Source organism: Anas platyrhynchos, chromosome 3 (genome assembly GCF_047663525.1).
Source record: "Anas platyrhynchos isolate ZD024472 breed Pekin duck chromosome 3, IASCAAS_PekinDuck_T2T, whole genome shotgun sequence".
In the NCBI taxonomy this organism is placed as follows: Eukaryota; Metazoa; Chordata; class Aves; order Anseriformes; family Anatidae; genus Anas; species Anas platyrhynchos.
In genome coordinates this window covers 24,752,116-24,764,445 of record NC_092589.1, presented here as the reverse complement: position 1 = coordinate 24,764,445, position 12,330 = coordinate 24,752,116, and the positions used below count along the sequence as shown (strand labels likewise).

The 12,330-nt window shown below is 40.7% G+C and overlaps 1 protein-coding gene across 1 annotated transcript in view; it reads left to right on the top strand.

The window, feature by feature from the left end:
• Positions 1 to 10,593, top strand: part of CAPN8 (calpain 8) — a 29,053-nt gene extending 18,460 nt beyond the window's left edge. Inside the window, exons 11-21 of the mRNA XM_005015488.6 lie at positions 731 to 742; positions 2,455 to 2,666; positions 3,267 to 3,303; positions 3,983 to 4,048; positions 4,963 to 5,020; positions 5,453 to 5,517; positions 6,625 to 6,693; positions 7,729 to 7,807; positions 8,714 to 8,830; positions 9,437 to 9,495; positions 10,358 to 10,593. Coding sequence (XP_005015545.2) covers positions 731 to 742; positions 2,455 to 2,666; positions 3,267 to 3,303; positions 3,983 to 4,048; positions 4,963 to 5,020; positions 5,453 to 5,517; positions 6,625 to 6,693; positions 7,729 to 7,807; positions 8,714 to 8,830; positions 9,437 to 9,495; positions 10,358 to 10,381 — 798 coding nt within the window. The 3' untranslated portion in view covers positions 10,382 to 10,593. The remainder of the gene's footprint in view (positions 1 to 730; positions 743 to 2,454; positions 2,667 to 3,266; positions 3,304 to 3,982; positions 4,049 to 4,962; positions 5,021 to 5,452; positions 5,518 to 6,624; positions 6,694 to 7,728; positions 7,808 to 8,713; positions 8,831 to 9,436; positions 9,496 to 10,357) is intronic.
• Positions 10,594 to 12,330: the final 1,737 nt, after the last annotated feature.

The window sequence follows — 12,330 nt, the reverse complement described above, 5'->3', positions numbered from 1 at the left end:
TTCCCATCCATGAGCTTCTGGCCTTCTAGTGTGTTGGATAAAAGGAACAAGATCCATGGTCCCCAGAGGCCGTCTCAGGCAGTTTGGAAGCACTGTGTGAGTGATATTTCCAAAAATTCTTCTGGGATTTAGGAGCACACTCTCTTTGGCTTTCAATGGAATCTCTGCTTCCAAGACCACTAACTGATTTTGAAAAAGTTAACATATTCGAAGGTGCAAATTTGTACATATTTAGTTAATATAGGAAGGGACAAATCTTGAAATTTGTCACTTGTTTTATTTGCCTTACAACAATCTAGTCATCCTCAGGCTAACTGCTGGTGACAGTAACCTTATATTTTCATCAGCATTCCAGTAACAGCAGGCTAGCAGAGTCTGCTGTAATAAATTCTGTTTGTCTTCATTTAGCAAAGTAGGGCTAACCTGTTGACACTCCTGACTGAACATTTCAAGGCTTACCAAAATATATCCAACTGATAGTATCATTCACAATACCGTATCTGGAGAAAAGCAATTGTGTAGAATCCTCTGGATGAAAATCACATTTTCTTTTGGAACAGTTCTAGTTAGTGCAAGCCAGAACTTCACGTATAACTAATACTATACAACCTGTTTGTAAGTGGAAATGAAAAGTAAGTGTCTGAAGGAGACTTTATATGATATTTTATTTCTAATGACAGAAGTGCCTGTGTACCAACCCTTTAACATCAACTAATTCTCTTCCTTTCAGATTCCTCAGGAGGTATGTAATCGCTGTGGAAGACTTCTAGCCTACGGATGAGCACCTCCTGTGTCAATTTAGCTACCTGGAGGATTTCTTCCTTACTAATGACAGTTCTTCTGGAGAGCTTTGTTCTTCTATCACAGGATAACTATTTCATGTTCTGAATAACCTTTTCCAAGGGACTGTGGGGCATGAGGCTTTATTACACACATCCAAGTCCTAATCCTGATCTCATTTATACCTGTTGAAATTTGGCTTCCACTAATTGTGTACAACAGAGGTCAGAATTTGCCTGTTTAGGAGAGGTGAAGGCACAGTCTTTGCACTCCAAAACTGAGAAAATGCAGCTGATGTTGTTTAGAAGAACTGCCAGACTCTGTGGACTCATTCCTTTTATAGTTCTGAGTTGGGGCTCCTAGTAATGAAAAAACAAAAACCAAACCAGCTCAACCTTCCCTAATCCTCCCAAATGTCAATACCAAGTTAAAGAGACTTTTCATTCCTGAAGAAAGAGACCCCAGGGATGTCTGGCAGTAGGAATAGTCTGTACTCATTACTGAGGTCCAGCACTCTGTACTGCCAATTTCTCCTAGGCTTTTCAACCCTATTCTTCCCTCTCAGTTAATGAATGTGTGGTTTTGTAGCAATTAAGTATGTTCTTTTAACAGCCTTGCAGATGCAAAGAGAAAATGAGCTTTACATGTTGAAAAAGATATGGGATCTGACTTCTTAATCTTTGCAGTTCCCACTTAGCTTATGGTAGAGTGGAAAGTTGAATAAATACCAAATCCAATCTTATATATGGAACAAAAGAGGGGAAAAGGGCATATTACTCTACAGTTTACAACAGAAATACTGATTTATTTTAAAATGTTTGATAACATCTTTCTATGCTCTGATCTTACACAGCCAGAAATCTTATCTGTGTGTAATGTTTTATGTTCTGTGTCAACAATGTAGCAGTTATTGTGGATCACTGAATCACACTTTTTGAAAGACATCCCCGTGGAGCTAAAGTAATGAATAGGAGATTTAAAGCAAAGATGTTATTCATACACTACTGTTTCTTGCTATATCAGTTTTCTCTTTTGTGAGCTATTAGTGTTTCACATTTAATAATATATTGATATCAAGGAGAAGTTCAGTACTATTTTCCACATAATCCAAAGCAATAACTTTAGTATTGCTAACAGAAGTAGGGTAAATCATCTAATTTAGCTCCAAAAGTCTCACCCTTATGATTTCTACTTTGTCCTGTTTACTGTTCTTTTCTGTCTGTTTAAAGAAATTAGAGACTACAACTCCTATGCAATTAGAACATCTACCCCTTACCATAAATGGTTTAAATACATTCAACAATTTAAACTTTTTTACATGAAGCCTTTGGAAGCAAAAAATGCTCAATAGACGAACAACTTCAGTAAGAATAGGTATTGGTTTGACCAGGTTTGAGTGCACATTATGATTTTTTTAGTTATTCTATATCACACATTACAAAGACACATGAAAAGATAATCTTTATAGAGAAAGATACATATCTCTTCTAATTATCTGCCTGACTGTTTCCCATGACAGAACCCTGGTGGTTATCTTTTATACCATCACTTGAGGGTTTATTATTTTATGCTAAGAAAAACTTGAGATAGCTTTTAAGCATTGAAATTTAAATAGGGTGTCTGGCTTGCAAGTGAATTGTCAAATGGTTTCTAACATAAACGCATTTCCCACAGCTGGAAAATAGCACAGATATTCATCTGAACCGTGCTTTCTTCGCAAGGAACCAACCAATAGCCCAGTCTGGGACTTATGTCAACCTACGTGAGGTCTCCAGCCGTATTAAATTGCCCAAGGGGGAGTACCTCATTGTGCCATCCACATTTGAACCTTACAAAAATGGAGAGTTCTGCCTTCGAGTTTTTTCTGAGAAACAGGCTAAAACTCAGTGAGTATCTTCTTTGTAAAGCCTCCTCTTCTGTTGGTGAGACACATGAATGCAAAGGTCAGATGTTGCACTCTGTGTGAGAGACCCACATCCTGTGCTCTATCTACCAGCCAGTAAGCAGCAAAATAGGCCCATTTCTAGGACCTGTTTTCTTCTGTGGCCTACCATATGTGACACACACATCCATGTTGCAAAGTCATGGACCTTTAAGTGGCCTACAGCATATACTGATGTGGTAACTAGATACCTCAGGTCTATGTAATAGAAGTTCCCACAGCTAAAGAGTGCAGAGGAAAGACCTGGGAGTAGGATAATGTTTTTAAGAAGGGTTGTTTCAACAGCAGCCGCTGAGTGAAAAAAACAGGAGCCAGGATCCAAGATAAGAACAACAAGACTGGATTTGTCAAGGAAAATATTGTCAAAAAAGTCGGAGACAGAGGAAGGATGGGGAATGCAGGGAACAGGGAACCTGGAGGCTTGTTTTGTGCGTTTGCTAACAACTTCTATTAAAACAGCTTGTTTTAATGGTGATTTTAAGTGCAAAAGGTACAGTCATCATTCCTGTGTTTTTTTTTTTTTTTATTATTCTTTTTTTCTTAGGATGATTGGTGATACGGTGGCTGCAAAACCATATGAGGTAAACACCTTAACTGGGCAGACTGTTTTTTTTGTAATGGACTTTGCTCCACTATCTGAAAGAAAAATTAATGCAGGATTTTTATTTCTCTCCTGAGCTGAGATCACAGTAGGTGTTTATGCTCAGGAAAAATATATTTTGGTTCCATTGATTCTTTACTTATCTCTATGGCTTAGTTTCACATGTATTTTCATGTACCTAGGATCACATGGCACAGAAACTGCACCCTTGTAGACTTGGTTGAAATACATTAAACTGTCCTTTCATCCTGTACAAGTAGAATAAGGTGAGGAGGGAATTGAGTGATCTTTTTCATAGAAATAAATAGTATTCCCAAAGCCTGAGAGAAACTGCAAATGCAGACTTCCAAGAAAGTACTGAATTAAGACAGTCACATTATTGCCCTGGCCATGTGCAGGAACATTTTATCTGCAGCTATTTTATAAGACTATCTTGGTAACAGAAGAAAAAAATTTCATCAACTTTAGAAAGTATTTACTCCCAAACAAAGCCAGTCCCTGACTCTTCTTGATTTTGCTTCTGTCTTGCTATTTCTGTAAAGCAAGTGCTCATTTTCCCTTGTCATAGATTGTTCCCTGTAAAGGTGCTTTACCACATGCCCGTCTTGCTTTCTAGAACCATGTTGTAAATTAGACTCTTGGTCATCTTCTTCCTGTAGCCTCATGTCGATAACAAAGATATAGATGATGAGTTCAAGACTCTGTTTCAAAAACTCTCTGGAGAGGTAAGTGGATTAAAATGGAATTAAAAAAATGGGACCTCTCACTGTTATGATTATGCAAATATTTGGCCTGCCAATTCCTCCTACTGTCTGGTCTTCAAAAACCAGGCCGTTCTCCCCTTTTATTAACTCACAGCTTCAGTTCAATTTATTTTACAATAGAACAGCTCTATTACATTTTCCCTCTTATTGGTGCAAAATGTGATTTGTTCCCATAGTAATTCTGGCATGCAATGACTGAAAATATGGGTGATGGGAGTGAGGACTGTGAAAATATTATTGCATAGTGAAATAAATTGCTCTTGGAGCTAGCATATAATTCTGACAATTGGCTATTTGGCCAATTTCTTCCTTTTGGTTTAGAAGTCCAGGAATCAGAAAGCTGTTGGCTGAATGTTCGCTCCCTACTGTGTTTTATAAACCTCAGTATCTGCTGGCTGGTATGCTAACCTGTGGCTACCACTTCAGATTTGCTCTTAATGAACAAGTGGCCAGTGGCAATGAAGAGGGAAAACACCTTATTAGTTAGGAAGGCTTTTGTGAGTTTTGAGAGGGGAATTTTATTTTTTGATTGTAGTTTCCTTAAGCCTGGAAAATCTCAAATACTCTTCTGAACTTTTATAGCTGAAAAAATCCTCAACTCAGTCAAACCTGCTAAAAAGTTAACATTTACTCAGTCATGTCCCTATGGCACCTAAAAAACCTTGTATTTCCCATTTGAAAGGGTAGGAAATATTCATGGCTTCTGAGGAACATCTATGTGATATCAGCTGGCAATGGTGGTGTTAAAAAAAGAATAGAAGGTTTTGCCCTCAGGTAGGGATGGAAGTAAAATAATGCTGATGTCTGACAGTGAATGAGTTTAGTTTGCTTCAAATGCTTTTCATGCTAACACCTAAAACTTGTTTTCTGTCCAGGACTGCGAAGTGACTGCAATTGAACTTCAAACTATTCTAAATAGAGTTTTGGCGAAGAGTGAGTATTGTTATGTGCTTTGCACTGAATGGAGCTCAAAGGCAGGGGCTGAAGTGATGAGACAAAGTTGTTCTTTTCTCCAGAGTGAACATCTTCATGTCAGTATTTTAGCACACAAATGGGATCTATGCTTACAAAACCCAGCTTTGTCAGCTAAGGACAATGAAAAAAAATGAGGTTTTCATCCCAGCTGGGCTTTTCCTTGCTTGTTGAACTTCTAATATGGGTGATAGACTTTTACCACTCCCAAAACCAAGATCATCTCCTGCTTCTTTGTTTAAAAATCCATGTAAATCAGTTGGAAGGAAATAGTGGAAGAAATGGCAGAGCACTTGCTTTACTATCAAGATTTTAAGGCAGCTGGCACCTGGATGGCCTGCAGAAAAGTATTTGTCTAAAAGTATTTCTGACTTTGACTTCTGTTTTGTACAGGAAAGGATATTAAAAGTGATGGATTCAACATTAATACTTGCAGGGAGATGATCAGCCTTTTAGATGTATCCTTTGAACGTCATTTCGTCTTCTTTAAAGTTTCTGGAATTCCTTAGCAGAACTTCTTAACAAGATAAGGCTAAGTTTATACTTCTATTGTCTGGGAACATAAAATTGAGCCAAGCAGCTGTATGCTTAGGGTGTCAGAAACCTGAACCATTTAATCCTCAGCTGTTTCTCTCACCTGCTCTGTGTCTCTCATTGCTTAAACTTTTTCCAAAAAATAGAGGAAGAGAAGCAGGAACCTTCTGCCTGGATGCACCACTGGTACAGTTTCAGATATGTACACAGCTTGCTTGGCAGGAGATAGGTTTCAAGCACACCCCCAGCTTCTATCTCTAAATCAGGTACTGCTTACAGACCACAGAGCTCAAAGCAGCAGAGACAGGCTGGAGAGCTCTTCCCCTTCTTTAAAGTTTGTGGGACACATGGGAGCTAATGATCTATGAGTAGTCAGAGGGAAAGGGGAGGTCAGCCTGTCTGAACAGTTCTACTTTGATGCATGGGGAGGGCAGTTAGTGCAGTAGGAGGGTCAAGAGTTGTGCTGCCAGGATTGTACTAGTGTTGTTTTCGTGATGTGTTTGTGCTGAGGTCAGAAGGGATCAGCTGTGGAGCACTGGCTATTAGGAGAACTGATGCCTCTGCCCTGCACTCTACAGTTTCCCAAACCAAAAGAGCAGCTCAAAAAGTACAGCATCATGGGGGCCAACTCGCTGTTTCTGCATGGTTTCCCATAGTAAGGGAAGTTCAGAGACATGGGGAAGCACTGTGTAGCCTACTGTTGACTCTCTCTGCGGTTCCTTCCTCTCCCTGGTTTCTAACACTTGTCCACTACAAAACCAATCCTTTTTTTTTTTTTTTTTTTCCAAAGTCCTTTGTTTTCCAGAGGACCTAAACCTACTGTTAACTATATAAAATTGTGCTTGTATATTTATCAATCCATATATCATTAATTGAGACTGCATATAGCCTTGAAATTCTAGGCATACCTGTAGTTAAGGAAATATAAAGCTGTGGGCATGGGTGATCTACTTTTATCTGAACTGGTTGCTCTCATGTTTTGCTACGGATAGACAAATCCTGACTTTTGAACCATTCCTTAACATACCCAGACTAATGGGACTGGCTCCTTGGGACTTATAGAATTCAAGACTCTTTGGATGAAGATTCAAAAGTATTTGGTAACATAACATTTCTGACTTTTCCCTCTTCTCTTGCAACTCTGAAGTGCAGATGCAGAACAATGAGAAGGGTTAAGATATGTATATGGAAGTTTTCCTTCTCAGAGCTGAAGTTTGTTCCAGGGCTCAGAAGCATCTCTGATTTAAGAGGGCACCAGCAGATCTTCTTTCACTTCCTTACGGTTCTCCATAATCCACAGTACCTTCTGGAAAACCAGATTAATGCTCTTTTGTTGTTGGCATAGACAGCTCTCTGCTGCCTGCTGTATTAAAGCTCATATGAACATGTCTCTGCTGCTGAGGTATGTTACATTGCCAGCTGAGCCCTAGCATGCACAAGAAACATATTTTTAGGACCTATCAAAAACTTGTCTTTGTATTTTTAAAACCTTGCACAAATGCAGAATTATTTATTTATTTATTTATTTTTCTGACTAAATATATAATATCCCAAGAAGTTCACCCAGAATCAAGCAGTCTAAAGGAACATCAAATTTGGACCTGCTTTGTTTAATAACATCCTTTTCAGACAAGTCTGCTGCTATCATGCTTGATGGTGGTCAGCAGAGAGCATCTGTCCTGGAGGCTCACAAAGAGACATTCATTTCTCCTTTGTTCTGGGGCTGGTGTTTGCAGAGTGAGCCCTGAGAGCCAATTCCAATCTGAGCTGTAGGTCTGGGTGGTTTCTAATTCTGGATAATAAACCTGCTGGCAGTGGGAAGCATCTGTCATCTTGTCTGAAATATTAAGCAAAATGGACTTTGTCTGTTGCAGTGTTTGCCAAATGATAGGATATTTTCCTCAACAGCCTGCCACCATGTAACATGGAGGCAGGCAGACTGCCAGCCCATGGGGATGTGTTTCCCAGTCTGCGTTACTTGCCAGTAGCTACTTGAAATGTTTCCTTTGCTCATTAACATTTCAAAGAGCTTTGACTGGTAGGGGCAGCCCCTGGCCCCAGACATCAGGAACCTGAGGTTGTATCTGCAAGTAATTGAAGACCTATTTCCAAGTTCCCTCATTCCTCTGCTGCAGGCAATCTATAAGAAGGTGGACAGTGACTACTCCGGTACCATCGATGCCCACGAGATGCAAAATGCCCTCAGAGAGGCGGGTGAGTGCACTGCTTAGGGACACCATCAGATTGATGCTGTCCTCCACTAAAAACAAGCACCAGCAGAACAGTAGAGACTTTTCACGGCTTTACTTCTCTCCCATCTCCTAGATCACAGCACTGCAACTGCCATTCTCTTGTCCAGACAGTCACACACTGCCATGTCCTTTTGCTGTAATAGACATCAAAACCCACCCTCTGTTCTGCATTTGGAACCATTGATATTTTTGTCCATGCTGCGATCATTGCTTATGCATCTGATTATTGCTTGTTCTATATTTGGCCTCATTATTTCCTAACATAATTGTTCCTTTTCAGAACTATGTCCAAGCCTTCCTTTTTCTTTATTTCCTCCCACCATCTTTCTCTACCGTAGAGAAGGTGCAAGTGTGATAAAGTCATGACCAAGCCAGATCCTCTTTTTTCGGAGCAGTGCTAGCCAGCTCAGTGGTATCTACAGAACCACTATTTTTTGATCTTTCATGCTCAGTGGAGTCTATGTGAAAGATCCAGAGACAGAAATATCACTACCATGGGCCTGAATACAACCCAATGTGCTATGTGAGCAATTGGCTCTACTGCAATCACTGCTATTCAGATGCTGCACCAAGACTGACTAATTAGGGGTTTATCTGGGGAACATAGGACTGCTTATGCTGTGAAACAATGTGAAATATGCAGTCTGACAAAATGCTGTGGAAGAAATTCATGACTCTCTTCACCCAGCACAATGGGCTTTGGAAAGGACCCACAGCAGAGGTGAGTGATGGAGTCCAGCAGACCTTCTGGGAGGAACAGTCCTCAATCCAGCTCTGCCCGCAGCTGCAGTAGTTCATGGATAAGTCGCATCAAAGACAGCATATTAATCTGCTGTGGCAGTGATTTTTGTTCTTCTCATGTCTTCAGGTTTCACACTCAACAGTCAGGTGCAGCACAGCATTGCCATCCGCTATGCCTGCAGCAAGCTGACCATTGACTTTGATGGTTTTGTGGCCTGTATGATCCGCTTAGAGACCCTGTTCAGTAAGTGCATCTGTTTGTCAGTCAAGGGGGATTCCTGACAATTTTGGGTTTTCATTAAATTTTTGATTTTTTTAACTGTGAATGTAACAGATTGCACAGAAATGGGAGAGTGCCAGCAAAAATGCATTTGTCTGAGAAATCAGAAGAGAAATAGCAAAAGCTTTACTGGCTGAATGATCATGGAGTGTGAGGATATGTGTTTTCATAACCTACCATGATCTTCTGCCTTACAGTTACCTCCACTTTATGTTCAGTGCTCTGCCCACCAAGTTTTCGCATCTCCTACAGATGGTACCATTTATCACTTACAGTCCTCATTCAGATCTGATTTACAGGTTTGTTACTGTATCATATCAGATGCTACTGCGTCGGATGCTGTCCTTGTCCTGCTGCCAAACTCTCAGTTTGCCGCTGTAAATCTAACTGTTCTACCCTATGAAGTGGTATACAAATTACTTATAAGGGGAAAGAACAGCTGTAGTATTCTCTCACAGAACCCGTCTAGATTGTGGCAAAAGGCCAGTCCTCTACATTTTGTCAGACATGCCAAACTCTGTGGTTTACATCTATTTTTTTTTTTTTTTTTTAATCTCTTCTCCTTTTCAGAACTCTTCCGTCTCCTAGATAAAGAAAAGAGTGGTGTTGTCCAGCTCTCTTTAGCAGAGGTGAGGTTGGTTGGATTAAAATACCATGTTTTTTAAGATACAGTAATGGACTGGAGTAGAATATTTCTTTAACATAAAGTAGTAAACATGACAATGATTCAAAGGGAAACATCTCTTATATTGCAAGGCTCTTCAGCTCAGAAGACTTGTCTGAAGTAGTAGAATGAATGTTTACCTTATATACTCAAAATACCTAAGGTTTCTTGGGAAGGTGCTTACACAGTGTGTTTCACTGTCTGCTTTGGAAGGCAGTGGTCACCTCATCAGAAAACACACAGCAAGAAAATATTCTTGTCTGGCAGAGAATGAACTGAACAATCTGCCAGAACTAGAAGAGGCCTTTTAAAATGCCAGGTCTCTTTTTTTTCCTATTATTTTTCATGCAAATTTCTCCTGTTGAAGCTTTTATAAAAGCAATCAGCTTGAGTCTTCCCTTTGCAGAATACAAATATATCTCAGGAAACAGCTGGAAGAGACCCCAAGAGGTCTATCCAATTAATCCTTCCAGATGAGGACTGACTGAAAGGGAAGACGATGGCTAGGAAGCCCCATGACCTTCAGTCACAGTTAGTTAAATCTAGCTGAAAGTGTATGTTGCATAATCTCAAATTTTTCAAAGACCACGCAGCTTGCCCTGCAGAACAGGTCCTGCCTTGAAAGAGGCCCCACTTGCATTGTCTGAAGCCAATCCTGGCAAAGAATTTCCATGAAGTTTGAGAGCAGATGGACCCTTAACATAAAGCAGATTACAACACGGTGACGGTCTTTCCAAGCTTTTTCTCCCAGAGCCATCGTGGAGTGCCCTGGTGGCACCCTATGGACATTCCAGATGGTCTGACTTCTTGTTCTGCTTCTCCCGCAGTGGCTGTGCTGCACTTTGGTTTGAACTACGATCAATGAATTCAGCAGAGACCTCTGAATGCAACATCGCTACTTTGACTTCTTCTTGTTATGGAAAGCAGAGACAGAAACTTGTTTTTTATTACTGGCAAGTTATTTCTAAGCCCATTAAAAATGAAGTGATCTCCTGTCAGTTAGAAAGTAAATACACTCTTGAACGAAAACCCAAACCAATAAATAAAACAAACCTAATCCTAACCTCCTTTTTTTTTTTTTTTTTTTTTTTTTTTTTTTTATGCTGAACTGTCGCAAATTCTGACTTACCACAGATACCACAGATTGACCCAGATGGCTTTGATTTGACTTCTAACTATGCAATGAAATTCAGCAGAGTTCAAAATCCAGAAAGGGATCTCTGCTGACAGCAATATCCAGCATGTGCTTCACAGAGAGAAGCCCACACTCGGAGTGTGGCCAAAAATTTGTGTTGCTGCTCTGACTAACTCCCTTACTAGCCAGTTGTCCTCTTTGGCTATGCCAAGTGCCCGCAGAAGCTGGGGGTTAAGAGCTCAGCCTCAGATGAGCTGCTGAGAGCCCAGGGAAATTGGGTGTGGACACAGCCCCAAACCCGAGCAGGGAATTAGGTAAACATATTGCAATTCCTCCACAAGTTACCACAGTTACTTCAATTGACATTTTCTCCTTTGAATTCTTGCCCATAGTTGTATTTTGGTGTCCAGAGGTGGGGTCTGGAGTTTTAGGAGAAGAGGATGGAAGCCCAGAAGCTCATAAAGGCAAGCATAGGGGGAGGAATCTGACAGGTGCATGTAGAGAGCTGTCGAGCTCGAGTGTATGAAGGATGTACTGATGTGGGTCATGATTCAGAGAAGAAGCTAATAGTCACTGGATAACAGTGCTATGCTTTCCTAAAATCTTGTAAAACCTTTAAAAGTATAAAATTCTCTGTGTTTAATTTCATGGTATTATGAAGAGCAGATAATAGCACAGCAATGCAATCAAGATAATCTAGGAGTCTTTTTAGCAATCAGAAAAGTATTTCTGTAACTTCGAGTAATGATCTGACAAGGTGACATATCTTTGACACTTCTCCCTGGGAGTTGAGGAGTGCAGGCAAAGGGTTGTGTCCCCAGGGCAGACGTGGGGCTAAGGCTCTGTCTACCTCTCCTCCAAGAGTGTGCTTAAGAGTTGCCTTTCTCCACACCCACTTGTTCCTGAGTTCTTTCTTCAAGCAGGAAGAAATGCCTTGTGACAGCCCCCAAGCCTCAGTTTGGCATCTCTGAGCATTTCTTGCTAGTACTGGCTACAGCTGTCTGACTAAAAGGGGAGCACGGCCTGTAGCAGTGTGTCCCTCTACCTTCCTGATCGACGGTATTCACTTCTGTCATTTGGAAGCCCTCTCCCAGTAAAAGAGAAATAAATACCTTTTAGTTCAGGATGCAGGATAAAATCAGCCAGTGGGGAACTGTAGGTTTTACCTTGCCGTTGCTGTCCATTTATCACCAGCTATGACATGCACACAGCTGTCTTGGGTTGCCACCAGTTTCTTGGGGTAGATATTTGCCTCCTGAGCAACAATAGACAACTACATACCTCCACCTGCCTGGAAAACAGAGCAGCCTGGGGCAAGCTGAGGTCTCAAAAACCTTGAGAATTTTCTAGTGAGTGCTCTGCCTGTTTGGTAAGATGAACTTGTCCTTCCCTGCCCTATATCTTGAGTATGCAACACGTCTCCTTACTTACCATGCAGCAGGGTGAGCTAACAGCTTGCAGCTTCGGATTTGCTTTCTGCTCACATGCACTATTCATGAGTTCATTCCAATTATGATCACAGAGAAGCCTCTCTAAACAGGACTGGGAAAACTCTCATATACACAGAAACCCACTGCATGATCCCAGTTCTCCCCTTGCATCAAACAAGATGCCCCCACCACAGTAATTCTCACAGTTATCTCAATGACTCTCACCCTCCTGTAC